General features: G+C 40.6%; 1 protein-coding gene across 3 annotated transcripts in view; it reads left to right on the top strand.

Moving 5' to 3' along the window:
• Positions 1-21,517, top strand: part of LOC126215029 (peptidyl-prolyl cis-trans isomerase G) — a 60,800-nt gene extending 39,283 nt beyond the window's left edge. For all 3 annotated transcript variants that reach the window (XM_049941657.1, XM_049941656.1, XM_049941658.1), the window contains 3 exons: positions 7,715-7,863; positions 11,642-11,979; positions 17,752-21,517. In XM_049941657.1, the coding sequence (XP_049797614.1) occupies positions 7,715-7,863; positions 11,642-11,979; positions 17,752-18,725 (1,461 nt within the window). In that variant the 3' untranslated portion in view covers positions 18,726-21,517. The remainder of the gene's footprint in view (positions 1-7,714; positions 7,864-11,641; positions 11,980-17,751) is intronic.
• Positions 21,518-23,673: the final 2,156 nt, after the last annotated feature.

Here is a 23,673-nt window from a genome sequence, read left to right as displayed (position 1 = left end):
CCATTTTTGGAACACAACCTACAACCAGCTTAGAGACAGAAGTGATGACACTTTCCGCAGGTCCTGACCATCAGTTCGCAGGACAATGCTCAAGCACATACAGTGCAAGCTGTTACTGATTTGTTTGACCGATGGGGCTGCTAAGTGCTATACCACCTACTGCACTCTCCTGACTTAAGCCCTCGTAAGTTCAACTTTATTTCTAAACTGAAGGAAACACTTCACGGCATTTTCTTCAGAACTGATAAAAATGTGTTGGGCAATAGACCGCGCCGCTCGAACTGTCAACACAACTGGCACTGCTAAGAGTATCCTACAACTTCCACATCGCTGGCAACGGGTTATACACAATGCTGGTGACTATTTTTAAGGTCAGTAAAACTTTGAAACGCGTATATATTTTGTACGAGCTGTAAATAAATATTTGCCACTATTAAAGTTCCAGCCCTCGTATATCTAATTGTGGAATAGGATAGTTAAGATAATAACTTTCATAAGATTATAGGATAAAAAAAAAGAATCAAAAAGCTGTTTTACACTAAATGAAAGCATAAATAATAGAGCCGTTAACTCGGGGCCTGACAGACGTCACCCTGCTGAACTTGCTTAGAAAGCTGGTTTTCCTGAAGATTTAAATTGTTTTATTGTATAAATATTACATAGACCTTTATCTTGGCCTGTTGTTTGTCTACGAGATATACTGCTTTTGCATGTGTTATACTCAGTCTTGTACGGTCCACTCGTCTACCAGTATTTGCTTTTTGATTGTTTCCTAAAGTCTTCCCACAATTTAAAATCCTTGCAATTGACTTTTCCCTATTTCGCAGTGTCCCTGACTAAATAACTGAGTGCAGTATTTATTTTTCCATGCTGCATATATACAGTTTGGCACTTGAAGTACAGTAATATGTCTGTGCCACACTTTAACTTCCTACCCTGATAATGAGTGAGGTGCCATATTGGTTAAGACACTGGAGCAAGAATACAGCTAGCCTAAATATCTTAGTACTAGTGTGGGAACTGTTACTCAGCTCAGGTTCCCTGCTCATCCTTGATCAGTCCAATCTGTAGTGACGTAGTGATCAGCAGAATGTTAAACCTGGACCTTTCTTCCTTATTGCATTGACGTGAAGATAACAAGAGGACACTATTTGTACAGATTGCGGTGCTCTTATCATTAAAATTACATATGGTTAGCCATTTCAGTGACTTGATCAACAATTTCAAATTTCATGCACTTGTGTACTCTAGATGGCACATACATATTCCTCACAGCCCTTCCCCCACCTTTTTTATCCTTACACATCCACTGTATGGCTTATAGTTGGATGCTCAAAGAATTTCATTACTTTACTTCAGCAGTGGTACTGTTGAGCCTTCCTTCTTTTCCCCCAGTCCATATTCATCTGCCATTTTTCCTGCTCCTCATTTTCCTTATTCCACATTAGGCCATTAAAATACGTTAATGTGACATACACATTATACTGCAGGAATAAATGAAGTGAGATTGTCAGAGGAAGAATGTTTAAAGTCTTGATGATGTTGGGAAAATATTCGACACACGTACTAGAAGATTGTTTGGAAATCCGCAAAAGAATGAGGTGGTAGTAATTGCTGTACTTTCTAAAGTATAGCAATTGACAATGTTCAATAGCAGTCCACAAACTTAGTCATGAAAAGTTCTTATCTTCTGCTGAGAGGGTGGTGAATCCAGATTATGTTTCTTGCTTTACTCACTTTTTTCACTTACGTTACGCTATTAACATTTGCTTTGCTTTCTCCTTTGAACTCCGGAGCTGTTGTGACTGGCAGAGCAGTTAATTGTTGTATAGGACGACATGAAGTTTTTTAATAGCGTAACAGCATATGCCATTCTATTTTGAAAGGAGTTGTTGTTGTTGTTGTGGTGGTGGTGGTGGTGGTGGTGGTCTTCAGTCCAAAAACTGGGTTCATGCAGCTCTCCATGCTCCTCTATCCTGTGCAAACCTATCCATCTCCAAGTAACTACTGCAACCTTCATCCTTCTGAATCTGCTTAGTGTATTCATCTCTTGGTCTCCCTCTACGATTATGACCCCCCACGCTTCACTCCAGTACTAAACTGGTGATCCCTTTATGCCTCAGAATGTGTCCTACCCACTGATCCCTTCTTCTAGTCAAGTTGTGCCACAAATTCCTCTTCTCCCAATTTTATTGAGTAACTCCTCAATAGTTATGTGATCTACCCATCTAATCTTCAGCATTCCTCTGTAGTACCACAAGCTTGTATTTTCTTCTTGTCTAAACTGTTTATTGTCTTCATTTCACTTCCATACAGGGCTACACTCCGTACAATTACTTTTAGAAAGGACTTCTTGATGTTTACTTCTATGCTGGATGTTAAGAAATTTCTCTTCTTCAGAAACACTTTCCTTGCCATTACCAGCCTAAATTTTCTATCCTACCCACTTCAACCATAACCAGTTATTTTGCTTCCCAAATAACAAAACTACTTTAAGTGTTCCATTTCCTAATCTAATTCCTTCAACATCACCTGATTAAATTTGGCTACATTCCATTACCTTCATTCCGCTTTTGTTGAGGTTCATCTTATATCTTTCTTTAGACACTGTCCATTCCATTCAGCTGCTCTTCCAACTCCTTTGCTGTCGCTGTCAGAACTACAATGTCATCGGCAAACTTCCCCCTGGATTTCAATTCCTACTCCTTTTTTTTTTCCCTTTATTGTTCGCTCAAGATACAGGTTCAATAACATTGGGGATAGTCTGCAACCCTGTCTCACTCCCTTCTCAACCACTGCTTCCCTTTCATGCCCCTCGATTCTTATAACTGCCATCTGATTTCTGTACAAATTGTAAATAGCCTTTCGCGCTCTAAATTTTACCTCCTGCCACCTTTAGAATTTGAAGGACAGTATCCCGCTCAACATTATCAAAAGTTTTCTCTAAGTCTACAAATTCTATACATGTAGGTTTGGCTTTCCTTAACTTAATCTTCTGTGAGAAGTTGTAGGGTTGCTATTGCCTCACATGTTCCTACATTTCTACAGAGTCCAAACTATTCTTCCCTGAGGTGGCTTCTACCAGTTTTTCCATTCTTCTGTAATGGATTCGTGTTAGTATTTTGCGACTGTGACTTATGAAACTGATTGTTTGATAATTTTCAGCACCTGCTTTCTTTGGAATTGGAATTGTTATATTCTTCTTGAAGTCTGAGGGTATTTTGCCAGTCTTAGACAAGGTGTTCACCAGATGGAAGATTTTTGTCATGGCTGGCTCTCCTAAGGCTATCAGTAACTCTTGACGGAATGTTGTCTACTCCTGGGGCCTTGTTTTGACTTAGGTCTTTCGGTGTTTTATCAAATTCTTCACAAAGTTTCATATCTCCCTTATCATCCTCATCTATGTCCTCTTCCATTTCCAAATATTGCCTTTCTTTCTATAGACTCGCTATATACTCCTTCCACCTTTCTGCTTTCCCTTCTTTGTTTAGGACTGGTTTTCTATCTAAGCTCTTGGTATTCACGTAGCTGCTTCTCTTTTCTCCAAATGTCTCTTTAATTTTCCTGTAGGTAGCCTCTAGTGATGTATGCTGCTACATCCTGACATTCTTCCTCTAGCCATTCTTGCTTAGCCGTTTTACACTTCTTGTTGATCTCATTTTTTAGATGTTTATATTCCCTTTTGCCTGCTCCATTTATTGAATTTTTATATTTCCTCCTCTCATTGATTAAATTCATTATCCCTTGTGTTGCCAAAGTATTTCTACTAGCCTCGTCTTTTTACCTACTTGATCCTCTGCTGTCTTCACTATTTTATCTCTCAAAACTACCTATTCTTCTTCTACTGTATTCCATTCCCCTGTCCTTGACAGTAGTTCCCTAATGTTCCCTCTGAATGTCTCTACAATCTCCGGTTCTTTCAGATTATCCAGTTCCATCTTAAATTCCTACCTTTTTGCGGTTTCTTCAGTTTTAATCTGCAATTCATAACCAATAAATTGTGGTCAGTCCACATCTGCCCCTGGAAATGTCCTACAATTTAAAACCTGGTTCTAAAATGTGGCTTACCATTTTATAGTTGATATGAAACCTTCCAGAGTCTCCAGGTGTCTTACACATATACAACCTTCTTTCATGATACTTAAACCAAGTGTTAGCTATGATTAAATTATGCTCTACGCGTAAGTCTAGCAGGTGGCTTCCTCTTTCATTCCTTTTCCTCCAGTCCATATTCATCTTCCATTTTTCCTGCTCCTCATTTTCCTTCTATCGAATTCCAGTCCACCATGGCTATTAAATTTTTGTCTCTCTTAGCTATCTGAATAATGTCTTTGATCTCATCACACACATCCTCAACCTCGTCCTCATTTGCGGAGCTAGTTGGCATATAAACTTGTAGTACTGTGGTGGGTGTGGGCTTCATGTTTACCATGGCTGCTATAATGCATTCATTGTGCTGTTTGTAGTGCTTATCTGGAATCCTATTTTTTTTCTTTTTCTTTTTTTTTCTTTTTTTTTAAAAAAAAATGCATTATTAAACCTAATCGTGCATTACCCCTACTTGATTTTGTATTTATAACACCGTATTCACCTGACCAGAAGTCCTGTTCATCCTCCCATTGAACTTCGGTAGTTCCCACTATATCTAACTTTAGCCTATCCATTTCCCTTTTTAAATTTTCTAACCTACCTGCCCAATTAAGGGACATTGCACACTCCGATCCATAGAATGTCACTTTTGTTTCTCTCGATAACGACGTTCTTCTGAGTAGTCCCTGCCCAGAGATCCAAATGGGGGACTGTTAGGAATATTTTGCCCAAGAGGATGTCATCATCATTTAGTCATACAGTTGAGCTGCATGCCCCCAGAAAAAATATGACAGTAGTTTCCCTTGCTTCCAGCCGTTCGCAATACTAGCACAACAAGGCCATTTTGGTTGATGTTAAAAGACCGGATCAGTCAACCATTCAGACTGTTGCCCCTGCAAGTGCTGAAAAGGCTACTGCCCTTCTTCAGGAACTGCACGTTTGTCTAGCTTCTCAACAGATACCCTTCCATTGTGGTTGTATGGCCATCTGTATCACAGAGGCATGCAAGCTTTCCACCAATGGCAAGGTCCATGGTTCATGGGGTGGGGGGCATGTTACACTCCTGTTAATATACACTCATGTTCGGGGAGGGGCAGAATATCTTGAATGAATAGAGGTAAGGACTTTAATATTTACAGGACATGCACATTAGTATGTTCTGCGGAAATGATTGGCATTTGAACCATGTCGGCCCTTGGGTTGAAAGTGAACATAGATACTGTGGCACAAAAACACCTACTAGTAAAATATGCCTGTGGCTCTTGTTGTCACTATAAACCTAAGGTAATGGATCAGTCTGACTTCATCAGACATACAGGATGCCTCACAAATGTATGCGTGAAACGTACCATCAAATCATTGAGTTTGAAAGAGGGCACATTATTGGCACGAGGGCATATGACAGATCCATGGGATGAAGTGTTTTTGAAGTGCAACAAGTGTGCAGAACATTTCAGGGAAGGCTGTAGAACACCACGACATGGGTCAGTTCGCACCACCTAGACCGACTACCAAGAAGATAAACACCTCATCCAAGCGGCATCGCAGGACGTATCTGCATCTTACTCAGTTCTGTCACTTGTGGGACACTGCAACACATTGTACACTATCAGGGGTGACAGTCCGTTGCCATTTATTACAGCACGGGTTACATGCGCATTGTCCATTTCTCCGTCTACCTTTGACAAATGTGCTGAAACGTGCTAGACAGCAATGGAGTACTGAACGATGTCACTGGGGAGTGGAATGGCATCAAATAGCATTTCTGGCCGAATCCAGGTTCTATTTGTTTGAAAATAGTGGCCACATTTTGGTTCACCACTGACGGGGAGCGACATAACAGTGACTGCATTCACACAAGACATACAGTGGCAACTCCATGTCTTATGGTGTGGGGTGCTATTGGGTACAACTACAAATCATGGTTGGTGCATGACCAGGACACTGACCAGTGTGACTTATGCAAATGACATTGTGTGACACCTGTAGCCATATTCTTTCTGTACAACAACCCAGATGCTATTTTCCAGCCAGACAATGCACGGACACATGTGCTTTCTTGGTGGTGTCACAGGATGTCAGCCTTTTGCCCTGCCCCCCCCCCCCCCTCCTTCCAGATCACCAGTCATGTCACCAATCGAAAAAGTGTGGAATATGGTGAAACGACAGGTGCAGTGCTGTGCCCAATGTCAACCATGACAGATGATCTTTGGAAACCGGTGAATGCAGCATGGGCGGCTGTACCACAGGATGCCATTCACACCTTATACGCATTGGTACACTCACGTGGACCCTGTGCCTACTAGGCAACAGGACACATGCTGAACCGAGGTGACTGAAATGATAATCATTTCTGCTGAACATACTAATGTACATGTCCTGTGAAAATGATCATCATATCTCTAGTCGTTCAAGGTGTTCTGTTTTTGTCTGAACATGAGTGTATTTCAGAAGTGACAAATTTAAGGATTGCCCACATAAGTGAAATTTTTGTAAATGTTTAAACATTTGGAAGTGTTCAATTGTAGCTATTAAGCTTCTCAAATACCATAAAGAAATGAGTACATAATTTAATTTTATTTGTAGTTGTTAATATTGAAGCTGTGACTGAGTCACATTCATATAAAGGAGGGAAAAACTTCTGCCTTAAGATGATCTGCATTCCACACTTTAAAAAGTGCAATGTATTTTTTGAATGCTGAAGGCCACATTTAGATGCTTATCGTCACTGTCGTTATTATTTACACATAGCAATACTGGACAGTCAGTCGTATTAGTTGTACGGTCTCAAAGTGAGGGTAATCGCCACAGTAAACTGAAGATGGTGCACATTTTGTGGGTTTTTTACACGAGTCAATTATTTAAGTAGCTGCGTGTGAGACAATAATATAAAATTGCTGAAAGTGGAACCAGGGCAGTGGGAACGTCTACACATCGATAATGGCGCATAAGTGTCGAACATTTAAGGTGGGCCTACAGATCTTGAAATACACCTCACTTTTTAATAAGAACCACAATTTGTGACTGAGGTTGAAAGTTTTTCTTTGATATTTAATGAATAATCTTTTGGATTTAAAAGTATGTCTTCAACCATAAGAGGCAGTGTCAGTTAAGTAAAACATTTGCTGAAGTTATATTTCACTGCCCAGCCTCTGAACTCCTTTCCTCAGAGGTGTTCCTTAATTTCTGAAACTGCCATTTACAGGAAGCTTAAAACTTCACAGACCATCCCTGGCGACAGCCTGTGTTAGACTCATCAACTTTATTGTAAAACTACCATTACAGTGGAGCTCAGCAAAAGACTTCTTTCACGCATAATCCCACTCCATTCTGTCTGACAGGCATCAAAATTGGTGTTGTGAATGGCTGTTCAGATTCCCAATTTTCCTAAGTTGGTTAAAGTTCCTTTTAAAAGGCACAGTCGATTTCCTTCTCCAAATCAGTCTCTGACACTGTCATGGTGTCAAACAGTAATCTTCCTTCCTTCCTTATATCTGAATTGTTCCAAAGATTGTTAATACTCCATTGACAGGGGAATCTTTGATAGATATCATAATCTCCAAAATTACGATATTAATAGCACTTACAAATAACTGTGATAGATATTCAGTTTGTCTGTTTTCAGAAAATGGAGCAAGAACGTAAGAAGCGCGAGGAAGAGATCAAGCGACGTGAGGAAGAGAGGCGTAAGAGGCACATGGAGCGAGAGCAGAAAATCATGGAGGAGGAAGAGGAAGCAGGGTCTAGGAAGGTCCCATCGGCAGCAGCCTTCAGGTGCTGATAGAGAACAGTCTGGAATGTTTAGCACAAGTGTCAGATATAAGCTTTCTGTCATATTACATTTGTCTTGCCTTCATACTATATGTACTAAGAAGAAAGGTTGTCTTGAGGTCAACGAAAAACTTTCCCAGCCTGTTAGCGAAGACTGTATTTCTTTAGATGTAGTTTCCTGACCCGTACATGGTAAAACAATTATTACACTAACAGCAGTAGCATTCTTATTTTGCTTCCTCTGTGGTACCTTCGCTTCGTGTATCTCGTTGGTAATGTAAGAATACCTTTCAGAAATCTGGGAAGGTGCACAGTATCTGACAAATGGATAGTGAGAGGAAAAAGTTAGATGAGAGCAGATGTTCCCGAACTTTTTCCGATTCTTTGAAATGAGGTGGTGGTTGGTGTGGTAAAAAGGAAAGTGAGTATATGTGAAAAGTTTTTCCTCTCGATGTGTATTTTGTGTGAAAGGATGTCTAAAATAATGGCAAGGTCTTCTAAATCATTTGAGGCTGTTCAGGGGAACAGGAATATTGCAGGAAGTCAGCAATAAGTGTAGAAGACCCTGCAACAGGAGAAATGACACACATCCCCGGTTGCAGAAACGGTTCAGTAAGAGCTGCAGTAATGGGTGTCGAGTTCACACAGTCTTGTGAGAGTTCATGGGTGAGCGAGTGTCTGAAGTACGTGACATCTGTAAATGACACAGGTTGTATGCTTACCACACTTACTTCCAGCTTGAATCAGCAGTACTGCCTGAAAACATTAAAACCAAATTGTTTTGAATGTAAATAGTGATGTGCACTACTGACTGTAAGGGCAGATGAAATAGCACATAATTTCATGAAGCCTCCTTGCATTCTGTGAGCAGACTTTCAGTACGGAGTAAAAGTTGCGGCACATCTCGGGAAGAAAAGAAAATCCTGGACTTGAAGGTAACGAAGTCCATATTGTACGTTCTGCTCAGAAAGGCACACAGTTTTATTATAAGCTCTGAATGCTACAAATGTGACTGAATAGTACAAATAACATAGCTAGACATCGGCATTTCTGGCACATAAGCTGCTTTTATGGTAATATAGTTTTCTGTTCCTTTGTGGGTGGATTGTGGTGAGCCCCGAAACTATCGGAATGCTAGATTTCAGTGGCTGCCCTCGAACTCTGCCATCAGGGTGAATGCCAACCTCAATAACTCTTCCACTAGCAGCTATGCAGATACCTGCAGGATACAGACAACCACCATTGCCATTTGTAGCACAGACAGTTGTCCCCTTTATAACTTTTCACCTAGAACACTTCTTCGCACGGTCCATTGTTTTGGAGGTAATTAGTTCTCTTAGGTTAAAACAAAAACCTGTATATAATCTCTCTCTCTCTCTCTCTCTCTCTCTCTCTAGCATAAATGCTGGGATGCAGGGTTTGTATAATTTCTGTCCTTAATCGTTAGAAAAGTAATTTCAGCATGTATTTAAGGATAGCTTTTCACATCTTTTTGTTCATATTTGTCTGTTCATTAAAAATTCTGCAATTTTACGTTTTGGAAATGTATGAAGAAGTAGAACAGCAGGGAATACAGAATCTTCTTGATGAAGTAGTGCTTACTAAATGGCAGCAAGTTAAATTTTTCACCTAAAGGGCAGTAAAATATTTTTATTTGTGGTGCACATTTGATGTTGACCTGAAATCTAAGAAACATCATCTCCTCCATAGCTTTCATTTTTATAAGCCCCAAAATGACGCACACATGGCTGTCAGAGTAGGTTTGTCATATGCAAACTGTGCAACATCCTTGTGATATTTGTGTGTTTCCTTAACCTGTTTGTACTGTATAATTTTTAACTTTTTTGATGACTCCTGTGACAAAAATTGGATTGTATATTTTTAAAGGGGCTTAAGTCTACAGACACACTTTTGGGAAATTGAGAGAAATGTTTAATAATGTTATATGGTGATCTATATTGGCATTGTTATGTTGTATGATGAAAATGTGTTTGTCATGCAAGAGATTGAGTGTTTTTTTATGGTAATGAAATTAATCATTACAAGCTGGAAACTGAAAACTGATGTCTTGGGTTGTACAAGATACTGAAATCTCTCTCTCTCTCTCTCTCTCTCTCTCTCTCTCTCTCTCTCTCTCTCTCTCCCCCCCCCCCTCTTTTTTTTAAAAAATTGTGATATCGTCATGCAATAGAGCTCGCACAGTTGTACATTTCACAATACTAATCTATAAAAATCTATTCACTTGCCTTGGCTGTTATTCTATACAGGCTATTTCATAATTTCTTCATAGAAAGGTAGGTGTTTGTCAGGCAGATAACAGAGATTTTCAAAGTCCCGATTGTATTAGGCTTCATTGGAAACATTCCTGATGCACAAGCTAGTTTTCTAGCTCTTTCAACGTGTTGTGGAGGAATCTCAGACGGAATATCTGACTAATCAGTCCATTGTTGTAGAAATTGTAATAGAACCCTTTCTCGAGTTATCAAAACCAGAACGTGGAAAGCTATTGATAAACTTTCCTTCATCTTCAGTACTTCTGTAAAATGGCTGTTGTCATCACTTGAAGTCTTGTATTTTAGTAGCGGCAACCCCTCAAGGAGAAATTTGTGTGTTTAGAACTTGTAAGAATCACTTCTTTGGCACCATGCACAGTAAACAGTCTGCTCAGTTTCCTTAGTTTCCTTTTCTTAATGCCAAAATCTCTATCAGAGGGTAAAAAACCGCCTTCTCATTGGAAATGTCAAATTTCCCACAGTCACTTAATACAACAGAAATATGCTGAGGGTGTGATTCTTATTCTGAGCTTAGCAGTTGTCTGAGATTAGACCAAGTTTTATGTCTTCTTCTGCTGTACTCTTGGATGCATTCATCATATTACAAAAATATTCGGCAAACTCTACTGTCGACCCATATTGTAATGCACATTTAACTTTGTGGATAATAAAGACAACAGTCAAAACAATTACAGCACATTGTTTTTTTCTGAACAGTACTGATAACACTCTATAGGGTTGCGAACATTTGCAGCATCGTCAGTGCTATCAAAGTTTAGTTTTCAAAAGGACACGAGTTAACGACAGATACCTCTTTACTTTTGAAAGGGCACAAGTTGTGGACAGATGGCCCTATAAAAATACCATTGTTTTTCAGAATCCTACAGAATGTTGTACCCACTAATGGACCGATATCCTTTTAGTGTCAGTTTGTGCTGTTACAAATGTCATACCTGAAGCAATAGCAAACTCTCACGAAATTATGGACTGATCCCCATTTAAAAATATGATCAGTTTTCCTACACAGTAGACAATTTGAAAGTTGTCTTTTCCTTACCTTTATTTTTCTTAATAAATGTATTTGTGTGGGAAGTCTCACATAACTTGTTTCCAATCCTACCTTCAATCAAAATAGCCTCGAGGCTTAGTACTGTCTGCACACTCTGGGAAGATCCTCGACACAGTGCAGCTGGGAGCAGTCAGATCGACAGAAATTGGAAGGATATCGGCAGGTATCAATTGGTTTCTGGCCACTACCAATTTTAGCCATCAGACAATATTATGTTGAGATGACTAAGTCTAGCAAATGAGAAGTGACATGCCAAGCCGACAGTTGCCGAAATGTCATATGTAGTTGAGTTTGAACTGTTTTTAAACATATTATTTTTCTATCACTTATCTGATCCTTTGCTGACACGAGTCCCACTTTCAGTTGTCGGGAGCATTTATCGCAAATCAAACTTTACAGTATTTATGTATTTGTCACTAAGTTGCTTATTTATGTGCAGGCGAGAAGACAGAAAAGGGACTGCTTCAGATGAAGAAAGCCACACGCCTCCCCTGTCACAGCGGCGACGGCGGGATCCTCCATCGGAGCCGGAAGAAGGAGAGGTTGTAGCGGACGACGAGGGCCCGACGGCTCCGGATGAGGCTAACAGCGAGGTCCACAACGGCACGTCACCGTCTCGGCAGACGGGCAGCAGGGAAATGCGTACTGCTGGGCCTGTCGACTACAATGCCCTGGACTACGACGAGGGTGCAGGTTCTGAAGAGGAAGGCCAGAAGCGGCTCTCTTCTGTTGCGAGTAGCGTGAAGACTTCCGAGAAACCAAAGGAGTCTGCAGAAAGTAAGTGGAGTTGTTTTACATTTTTATTAGGGTTCAGTGAAAATGGAACCCTTATAGAGTAACTTTATTTTCTTTCAGTTAAGAATCCATTGTGTCAGGTATGAGTAGATGTATCAAGTTGAAAATCGAAAGATATGACGATTTGTCACACATTTTTAATGCTCACCGACTCACTCATCAAAAGCCATAGGGTTCTTGCTATTGACTTAAAATTGTGAAATTTTGCAAGAAGCAAGGTTTCACAGCACAAGTAAGGGGGAAAAATCCAAAAATTTAATTTGTAATTAAATCACACAAGAAAAATATTTTTTTGTCTTTAGTTATCCAACTGTCTGCAGCCTGTTAGGACCCCTTTCTCTCAAGAATAAATTGACATATCAAGTTGCAATTTGTTGTGTATTAAGGTCTACGGTGTAATAAATTTAAGGTTCTATGTCTATGCAATCAAGACGTACAGCTGTTTGTCACATATTTTGATATTTTGCAGTATCATTATCAATAACAGGCAGAAACTGTCGAGAGTCTCCATTCTCAGGATTTATGAACTATCTGTATACATAATTAAGTTTGTACAGAACCTTCGGTGTGCAAGTCCTACTAGCACTTACACGGATTTTTCGGTTTATTGCCATATTTATTTCAGGTCGCTGTGTGATCTTAGGACGTCAGTCTTGCATACCAGTTGGATAATTTTGCTGTCTCAAAAATTTTAATAATGCTGAAGGGTTGTTGTCTATTCTTGGGGCCTCATTTTCAAAGGTCTTTCAGTGCTTTATCAAATTATTCTTGCACATCTGATTTCTATTATTGAGTCTTCCTTTCCGTAACATTACATTTAAGTTACATTCTTCTGTCTAGTCCTTTCAGCATCCAGGCTTCCCTCTTTCGTTTAGTTATGAATTCTCAGTATTAATCCAAGCACCTCTCTATCCTCTATACTTTTCCTACAGATGACATCTGTCTTCCTGATGAGTCATACAGCTTTGGATTTCTTCTCCAGCCATTCCCATTTTGTTGTTTGTGCTCTCTGTGTCATTTTTTTGTGTCTGTATTCCTTTTTGCATGCTTCAGTTTCATATTTTCTCCTTTTGCCAATTAAATTCAATGTTGGTTGTGGTATCAGATTTCTCTAGGCCTCATTACTTTGTGCGCTCACACTACTGCATTCACTATTCTCACAGCTACCCATTAGTCTTCAGTTGACTCCTGTCCCCTGTTTGCCAGTCATTGTCTAACCGTGAAACTGTCAACAATAAGTGTTTCTATGTTTTAATCTGTAGTTCATGACCAGTAAATTATGGTCAGCCATCATTCATTGTTGGTATGTTTTTCAGTTTCACGTTTGATGTGGAATTCCCTATTTGACTGTTATATAAACTATCTGAAGTCCTTTGGTACCTCTTAGGTCTGTTTCATGTATACAACTTACGTTTTTGATTCGTCAAAGAAGTGTTAGTAATGATTAAATTGCACTCTGTGCAAAATTCAACCAGATTGCTTCTCTTTTCATTCCTTCCATTCAGTCCACGTACTCCTATTATTTTTTCTTATCTTATTTTGTGTACAATATAATTCGTGATTGACACATTGAATTTTTCATCCTTTGTAACAAACTAAATAATTTGAATATAATAGAGGGAAACATTCCACGTGGGAAAAATATATCTAAAAACAAAGAAGAAAACTAAATAATTTCTTTGATCTCATCATCCATTCTGTCAATGTCTTTGCAGCAGAGCTAGTGGGCATATAAACTAGTACTGTTGTGTTGGTTGTTACCTTTTTTGTCTGACTTGGCTACAGTAATGTGTTTACTGTGCTGTTCATAATAGCTAATCTGCATTCCTGTTTTCTCGTTGACAATTAATCCTACTTCTGGATTGGTGCTCATTGATTTTGTGTTCACAGCTGTACTCAAGTTACTAGGAGTTCTGTTCTTCCTGTCACTGCATTTCACTATTTCCCATTACATCCAACTTAAACATTTCCATTTTCCTTTCCCTTTTTAAATTCTCTCAACTACTACCCTGATAAAGATATTTAAAGTTCCACACTCGGGTGCATAGAATGCCAGATTTATTTTTTGTGACATTGTCCTGAGCAGTGCTCACCTAGAGATCCAAATGACAGGAGTATTTTACTTTCGGAATATTTTACCCAAACATATGCCTTCAGCTTGTACCCATATAGTAAAGCTGTACATCTGTGGAAGATATATGTTGTAGTTTTCCCTTGCTTTTAGCCATTTGCAGTACCTACATACTGAAGCAATTTTGGCTAATGGTACGAGTCAGTCATTCCTCTATGGTACGAGTCAGTCATACCTCTTTAGAACCACAAGTTTGTGCTGCCTCTTGACAGATATCCCTCTGTACAGGTGTCCGTATTGTCTAGTCATGCGAACTGCATAAGTAAGTCTCGTACAGTTATTCTCTGTTATAGCTTTGAGCTCCATTTTTCATATATTGTAAAATTGCCACTTGTTAATAAAACCTAGTGTAGGTTTGCTTCCTTCTTCGAAATTACCCACCTTGCAATTCTACACAACCAAGACATAGGGATGAAGACTTCAGAGGGGTAACAGCAGCAATCCCACCTACAGCACTACTGCTGTGCATGTGTCTGAATTAAAAAAATGTATTGCAGAGAATGCAAAAACACTTATTGTGAAGGCATAGCATTTTTAGGTCTTCACTTTGTAGTGTTTTTATCACTTACACTACTGGGAAGAGCGCCAGGCTCGCTGGCGTGGGGTGAAACACTTTCCCTGTTGCCTGGTCTGCACTAGCATGGACGGGGACACATTCACTGCCACAACCCCGTTACTTTTTTGTGGAAAATATCGAAGAAAAGTTCAGCGAAGTGGAGTCTCCAGTAAGATGCGGTCAGGTCGCCTGTTGATCAAAACTTCTTCTGCCACCCAGTCTGCAGCTCTTTGTCTTTGTGGTCATCTTGGCAACATCTTGGTGTCCTTAGCACCTCACCAGTCTTTCAGTATGGTCCAGGGAGTCATTTTCCATAGGTTCCTCGACGTTCAAACAGAAGAACTCCGGGTCAATCTGGAACGACGGAGTGGTCTTTCTTCGGCGTGCGCAGAAAGGTCGTAGGGACAATCACACTGATAGTGGCACCTTTAGTCTGGCTTTAGAGCGAGATGCCCTCCCAGAGAAGGTTAAGGTTGTGTGTCAACGGCGTGATGTGAAGCAATCTGTCCTGCTACCCGTGAGGTGCTTTCGGTGCTTGCTTTTCGGGCCAGTGTTCTTCCTGATGTATGGCAGACTCTCTATGTGGTGACTGTGGACATCCACTCCATGGGATGATGCCCTGTGTCCTGCCACCCGTGTATGTAAATTATCTTGACTGTCAATCTCCATGCTGACCAGATCGCCCGGCTTATAAGAAAGGAAAGAAGATACAAGAGTATAAGTCCACGGATCGTTTATCTTACATTGAGGCTTGTCAGAAATTTGACTTCTACTTTTTCCACTGTTAGTCCTTTCTCCCTCCTTCCTCTTCCTTACCCCAGTCCCGTCCCCCCTCTCTTCTCCCCCTCCCCTGTGGTTCTCACGCCCTCCCTTCCACGTGCCAGTCCACCTACCCAGCTGATGAAGTGCTCCCCTTCTTCAGAGCCAGTCGGCGATGGGGCTCCCTCCCAGAATCCCTCCTCCAGCACCACTCTGGCTGGAGGCCTACTACCACAACTTGGCCACATGGCACACATTTGTGCATCCAAAGATCACCTGCTGTCTTTTGCTTCCGGACCTTGCAGAAGCCTGCTCTCCCTCTGTGCACTGACCTCCTAAACTTACGAAAGAGGAGGAGGAGGAGGAGGAGGAGGAGGAGGAGAAACACAGGTTATAGGACAAGGCACCCCTAGCTCTTGTGGAGGTGCCACCTCTCCCATCACAACCTGAGTATGACATCTTATTTATGGATGTCACCCTGTTGTCGTTGACGGATGGTGACCCGACGGCATTATTGGCTCCAGTCTGTTTGGCTTGCATTGGGACACACGTTCTGTGATTATTTGATGGAACTCTAATAGATACTGCTATTACCCCCCAGAGACGCAATCCCTTATTGCGCCTTGTACTCAGCAGCTTCTGTCATTCTACAGGAATCTCCTTTTACTGATGCTCACTCAATGGCACTTCGTGGATTTCATGCTTTCCACTGGAACCGGGTCAGCCCTTTGAGGGCTTCCAGTAGTGTCTGGTCCATTCGGATCTTGTTCATACATGGATCACACTTATTGGAAGTGGTTGCCATTCGGGTCCATGTTGATTTTGCAATCTCTGTGTCCCTCCTGACAGGTCACCTACCACTGCTGCCCTAACTGTCCTTCATTAACTACTACTTTAGGTTCTGGGATCCCTCTCCTTTAGATTCAGTGGTCCCAGCTCCTGGTTTCCTATGCCATCATTTTATGCTCCTCCCCTGCTTATCCCTGCTAGTCTTTCCACAGCTTCGGGCTGTCGCCCATGTGCTGCCTGCCGTTGGGAGGGATTTACAGTTTGGGCTCCGCCTCACTTCCCTCTGCCGTGACTTCCACCTCCTGACCTTGTCCTTTTCCCCAAGTTATCTCCCGACCACCCCACATTGGTTAGTTCCTCAGCTACAAGTTCAGATAGATCTCTTCCAGGGTTCAAACACCTCAGTCACTCCAATAGTGTTCCGTCGTTTCTTCCAATTGCTCTTACAGGAGTTTCAGGAGGCCACTGTTTTTTACACGAATCACTGCAAATCCTATGATCGTGTGGGATATGCCTTCATGCATTTTGGTGGCACAGAACACAATCTCTTGCCTGCCACGTGTGAGGTGTTTACTGCGGAATTGATGGCTGTCTATCAGCCCTTTGTTTTACTTAACTGACCCATTGTTTTTTATTCCACACTGAGGTTCTACCACCAGCATCTAAGAGGTGATGCAAAAATAACATAAAAATACAAAACTCTGAAGTTGAGGAATCATTACTAGTAGCCCAATGTACAAAGTTTAGTGAATGCATGTAATGAAAAGTTTCTCGCAATAGTTGTTTTTCTCCTGTAGGTGGCACTGTAGTTATCCATTGCTATATAAACAGCTTTGGTTTATGGCGAACATATAAAACGAGGCAGACTGACTCTTAAACATTAACAGAAGAGGTATTTGCAAATGTAAGCAGAAATTTATACGCTTTGAACTGTTGCATGCCACTTCACAGGTGACTGACTCAGTGAAATGTCATACATTTCTGAAGAAAGGAAAACCTTGTGCTAATATTTTTCATTATTCGAGGAGGCGACGAAGACTCGTCTCCGTACGTAATTTTTCTGTGACAACAATATTGTTTAATAAGACATGTAACAGAGGAAATCTCGGTACTGTCTACTGACATGAATAAATGTACATACACTGTTGTAACTTTTGGGAGTAGTAGTTGTATTCTAGGGCAGGAGAGAGGAATAGAAGTGGAAGGGAGAAAAGGGGGGAGGGGCTCATCTGGGCTGAGTGAGCTGCACTTCCCTCTTGTCTGCCATAGAAAAGTACTACTATTCCCAAAAGCTATGTGACAATATTTGTGCTTTCATACATGTGAGCAGGCAGCACTTAAGTATAAATACCATCCACACAGTTATGCCTTATGACACACACACACACACACACACACACACACACACACACACACACACACACACACACACACACGCTCTCTCTCTCTTCTTTAACATTTCTGACATCAAATGTTTATACTAAACGTGTCAATTAATAACTATACTGTTTTTCTTCAGGTGATATCAGCAAGACAAAGGCTGAAAGGAAAACGGAAAAGGCGTCTCTTTCTGAAACAAAAGGTGTGAGTAAAAGTTTGCCTGCCCAGGATAATTTGAAACGATCTTCCAAAGTCCCACAGGATACGGACTCGAAGAAAACGAAAGAGAGTAGTAGAGACCGTGACGATTCCCACAACAGGTCAGTTCCTGCACACGTGGAACGTCATCATAAGAGCCAGAGAGAAAAGGAAAAAGACAGAGACAGGGAAAAGGAGAAGAAGGACAAGGAGGGTGGTAAAGACAGGATAAAGCAGAGAGAGAAGGAGAAAGAGAGAGAACGCGAAGACAGAGAGAAGTCGAGAGAGAAGCACAGGGAAAAGGACGAAGAAAAGAGGAGGAGAGAGAGAGAGAAGGGGGAGAAAGAGCGAGAGAGGAAGTCGAGGCGGTCCCGGTCGAGGTCTCGCCACCGTCACGGGGGATCTCCGCAGTCGAGGAGGAGAGATAGTGACCGCAGTAGACACGGCCACGAGAGGGACAGGGAAAAGAAAGAGGACAGAGAGAGGGAGAAAGATAAGGTGAAGGAGAGGAGGCCAGAAAAGCAGATAAAGGAAGAGAAGCAGATAAAGGAAGAAAAACAGATAAAGGAAGAGAAGCCGCAGGTTGCGAAGGACGCCGGAACCAACTCTGAGGGCGGAAACCGGGACAGGGGCAAGCGGTCGGAGCGGGAGCTGTCGAAGGAGGGGGTGCGTCCCATGGTGGTGACACCGACCCTGGCAAAGGCGTCCACGGCCGAGAAGGGTCCGGCGAAAGCTGGACGGGGGAGCGCGGCTGCCAGGAGCCGCAAGCGCTCCAGCAGTTCCAGCAGCAGTAGCTCCAGCAGCAGCTCCAGCAGCTCGAGCAGCAGTGGCAGCAGCAGCTCGTCATCATCGTCCGGTCCGTCTTCTTCGGGCTCGGACTCCAAGCGGTCTGCACGGGCCTCCCGCAAGAAGTAGTGCGGCACCCGTGCGAGTTTGCCGTCAGATGACTGTATCTGAATGTGTGGGACAGTTTTTCAGTTTTTAATTTTTCTTTTTTTACCACTAATGTTTACAGTGGCATTCTATTGACACGAGACAGCGACTGGACTAGAGCTCGTCGGCACTTATGGAAAAAATGTTGGTTCTGAGGAAAGTGTCCACTTAGAGATTCATTTCTTATATGAATCGTAGGTAAGAGAGGAAAGACGAGATACTTAACATGTTGAGAAAAAATTGTGCTCTGCGAACACCTGACACTATCGTCTGGGATGTGCTTCTGCCCCTTTAATTAATAGAGTTGCCTATTTCCGTAGCCACGTACGAGATTCGATTCCAAGTGTCTCTCTTGAAAATGGTAAAAAAAATGGGAGTCTGTAGAAAGTTTGACAAAACATGATGTACCATGTGAACTGTTCAGCATTGCAGTATGTATTTCAGCTGACTGCTTGATAAGTATTGCAAATCAACTAAGCAGATGTTTGTTTCTACAGACCAATTTACAAGTTTCAGCTAGACGTAGCTTTAAATTTGACACTTTCCAGAGGCATTTTAGATATACTTCTAGCTAAATATTGAGGATGTGACTAGATTTGAAAACTTTTGAGGCTAACGTACCACATGGAAAAAGGAGGGGTTTGACTCCTTGTATGCGTTTCATTTGTAAACGCCATTTCAGTACACTGCTTGACACAATCGAGCTCTCGAAAAGATTTTAATCGAATGTATTGGTTCTTAATCTTGTAAAACTAAAACCATCTGGTCATTTACCTCCATGCTGCGCTAAATATTTAGCGGTATGCGGCACTAGTGTACTTTCTGGCTTAGTGTGTATCTCCCATTACTTTTTCTATTGAGTCAAATACCGGGTGTTGCACATTTTTAGTGAGACTATAATCTTACTCATTTCAAGAGATGACATAGCAGTATGATGAGAATCTGAGGTACAAATCCCTAAGTACCCCATGTTTCATTTAATTCCTGTAACTTAGTTCACAAGTGATATCTAACACTCTGAAAGTTCTCCATAGTATTAAGTGGATTTAATTTTTTGGGTTTTGATATGTACATCCAACACTGTGCAAAAATATCCACAAGCAGTTATCTGGTAAGAGTGTGTAGTGTAAGATCTGAAAGAAAGAATGAATTACCTTTTAAGTGCAGTACCATAAAGGGATGTTTCAGTTTGATTTATATATTTACACTGTACTCTTGTTGCTAGCATTCTTCAAAGCGTCATTCATAAATAAACCAGAGAGTGCAGATTCACTATCTTGTTATGAAAACGTGACAGTTTATAACAATCATTGGCTCTAAAGACTGTTGTGTACTGTTGTTTTGAATTATGGCTATAGTTTGGAAGCAACAGTGTGTATAACAAGAATATAGTTTAAAGTGTCGTGATTGGAATATGTGCACATAATTGTAGAAATCTTGGAATGCCGTCTCATAGTTTGTAAACAATTTGAAGTGCTCTTAGAATTCTTAAACTAGCTAGTAATTTGTGAAACAGAGACTAAGTTTTTCAATAGTTTTACATTTGTCTGATTTGTACTAAATACTTCTGTTGAGTGAAACATTTGATAATGTGCAATATGTTGTCTTAATAAACTGAAGCTCCCAAATTGTTGTGTTGTTGTCAGAAGTACATCTTATTTTGCTTGCCAGATATGTAGTCGATTGTGTTTTAAACATTTACATGGATATACCAGTTGTAAAGTTTCATGTCTGTATGTTATTATCTTATCCATTTCCCCAATCACAGTTTCTTCTCTAATGCGCTACTTCTGTTACAATTCTCTCTCAAAATTTAACAGTACGTACACAGATAGCGTTCAACAAATATTGCAGTTAGCGTAAGTTACCTAAAGTCTTGCAACACAATTCTTCTCCTTCCCCTCTTCTGCTATCCGCTTTGGAAAAGATTTGAATATATCTGACATCAGTAAAATACACAATATTTTAGCTACTATAATACAGTTGCGGATAACTGAATGCCTTAGGGTAACTCACTCTATTTTTAGAAATGCGTATGTTCAGATCAAAATGCTTGTCTTTAGGTTATGATCAGTTACTCTTAAATTCTCAAATGCTGTGTCTTGAACTAATATTCAAACAAACTGTGTACTTGGCATTAATGAGGACACCACCATTGCAGTTGCGTGCTGGAATCGTAAACTTTGATCAATTCTCAACTTTCTACTAAATACAGTAATAGAAAGCATTTCTTCTGAAACACTGTTGTTCCTTCCATTATAACCCATGTGTATAGGGTAACACTTCACATACCATTAGTGTACATGCATTTATGACATTACATCAGTCCTTTCTGACATTAACGAATAACAATTCTGTCCAAATCTGACCGATAACTAAGCTTCATTTATCATCATTGGCGTAAGCACCACTGTGACGGGTCAATGGCCTGCCCTGTTACTCTGAACCGGGATGCCTCAGCAGGTACTGTGAAGCACATCATTGCACTCCGAAGAAGCTTGGCATCGCCATCTGTTTACGTGCTAGATCATTTGCTAATTAGATAGATGTTGGGTAATCACTCACTTTATCAAAGTGATATCTTAGACCACAGTACGTAGCACATGTCCTGTAATTGAGAGGTCACTGGCTAAATTCCCACTGGTTGTTATAACGACGAATCACATGAAAATCGAAAGTATTCAAAACAAAAATTTGGCACAAAAATGTGAAACCTTAAATAGAAAATAAAGTATTTTATCTCCAAAGATTGTGCAGTATTATTGATGTATTCTCGTTTAACACTGAGACATTTGCATGTCTAATGTCAAGTTTTATTTTGAATTAAAAATAAAAATTTTAATTGTATTACAAATTATATTTCTAAATTTGGTAATTAACTGTTCCATTTGGTAATAGCTGAATTCTTCCCCCAAACAACATTGTAACTGAAACCTTTGCCAGAAGCAAAGCTGAAATAGCATTCTGACACCCTGCATCTACTGTTGAAATTATTCCTGCCTCACACTATTTTTAGTGCCATTGACAAAACCACAGAACTGTTGTGGCAAACGATGGTAAGTGAAGGAATTGTGGGTGATGCACCGCATGTTGTGAGAATGAGCTGACTGATAAAAGCACTCAAATAAAGGAAGTAAGTGTAAAGTTAACATTTGTGATGAAAAGACAGTAATTGCAAGGTACTGAGGTGTAGCAGATGCCCTTATATACTGCCGGAAAATGGTCCTATTTCTGAAAAAATTGTTACATAATTGGATGAGTGGAAAAATGTAATCCTACGCGTAATGAAGAAATGTTTCTGATAGTTCACATAGGAAAAAAGTTCTGTGTGTTAAATATTTGCAGAGTTCTAATGTAGTAGAACACTTACTCAGAACTGGAATGTTTTGACCATAATGCCTATTTTTCATGGTGAGATCTACACCATATAACAAGGTGCAGCTCAATTGGAAATTTATGTTCTCAGTTACGACATCCAGACACAAGGCTTTCCAGTTCACTGGGATGGCTGATGTAAAGAGACTACAACAGATGAGAGTTCGTCTTGTCATTGTTCACTTATATATCATTGCACATAGAAATTGGTAAGATACACATTTGTCAAAAGACACTACATAATGCTTTGTGTGTTAACTTTGTGGCGGGCAAATTGTGATGAACAAATTAAAGAGAAATTCATGCCTCTAAGGGAAATAAGGAACACATTTTGACAGGCCTTGCAGAATTTGGATTGTAATAGAGACTTAATGAAGAAACAGACTGATTTGTTTCTGTAGCATGAAAGCTACTATTCAAAGTCCCCCCCCCCTTCATCAGTCTACTGACTGGTTTGATGCGGCCCGCCACGAATTCCTTTCCTGTGCTAACCTCTTCATCTCAGAGTAGCACTTGCAACCTACGTCCTCAATTATTTGCTTGACGTATTCCAATCTCTGTCTTCCTCTACAGTTTTTGCCCTCTACAGCTCCCTCTAGTACCATGGAAGTCATTCCCTCATGTCTTAGCAGATGTCCTATCATCCTGTCCCTTCTCCTTATCAGTGTTTTTCACATATTCCTTTCCTCTCCGATTCTGCGTAGACCCTCCTCATTCCTTACCTTATCAGTCCACCTAATTTTCAACATTTGTCTATAGCACCACATCTCAAATGCTTCGATTCTCTTCTGTTCCGGTTTTCCTACAGTCCATGTTTCACTACCGTACAATGCTGTACTCCAGACGTACATCCTCTGAAATTTCATCCTCAAATTAAGGCCGGTATTTGATATTAGTAGACTTCTCTTGGCCAGAAATGCCTTCTTTGCCATAGCGAGACTGCTTTTGATGTCCTCCTTGCTCCGTCCGTCATTGGTTATTTGACTGCCTAGGCAGCAGAATTCCTTAACTTCATTGACTTCGTGGCCATCAATCCTGATGTTCTCATTTCTACTACTTCTCATTACCTTCGTCTTTCTCCGATTTACTCTCAAACCATACTGTGTACTCATTAGACTGTTCATTCCGTTCAGCAGATCATTTAATTCTTCTTCACTTTCACTTAGGATAGCAATGTCATCAGCGAATCGTATCATTGGTATCCTTTCACCTTGTATTTTAATTCCACTCCTGAACCTTTCTTTTATTTCCATCATTGCTTCCTCGATGTACAGATTGAAGAGTAGGGGCGAAAGGCTACAGCCTTGTCTTACACCCTTCTTAATACGAGCACTTCGTTCTTGATCGTCCACTCTTATTATTCCCTCTTGGTTGTTGTACATATTGTATATGACCCGTCTCTCCCTATAGCTTACCCCTACTTTTTTCAGAATCTCGAACAGCTTGCACCATTTTATATTGTCGAACGCTTTTTCCAGGTCGATAAATCCTATGAAAGTGTCTTGACTTTTCTTTAGCCTTGCTTCCATTATTAGCCGTAACGTCAGAATTGCCT

This window comes from Schistocerca nitens, chromosome 12 (assembly GCF_023898315.1).
Source record: "Schistocerca nitens isolate TAMUIC-IGC-003100 chromosome 12, iqSchNite1.1, whole genome shotgun sequence".
In the NCBI taxonomy this organism is placed as follows: Eukaryota; Metazoa; Arthropoda; class Insecta; order Orthoptera; family Acrididae; genus Schistocerca; species Schistocerca nitens.
Note: the sequence above shows the minus strand (reverse complement) of the source record. Positions and strands in the feature narration are given on the sequence as shown.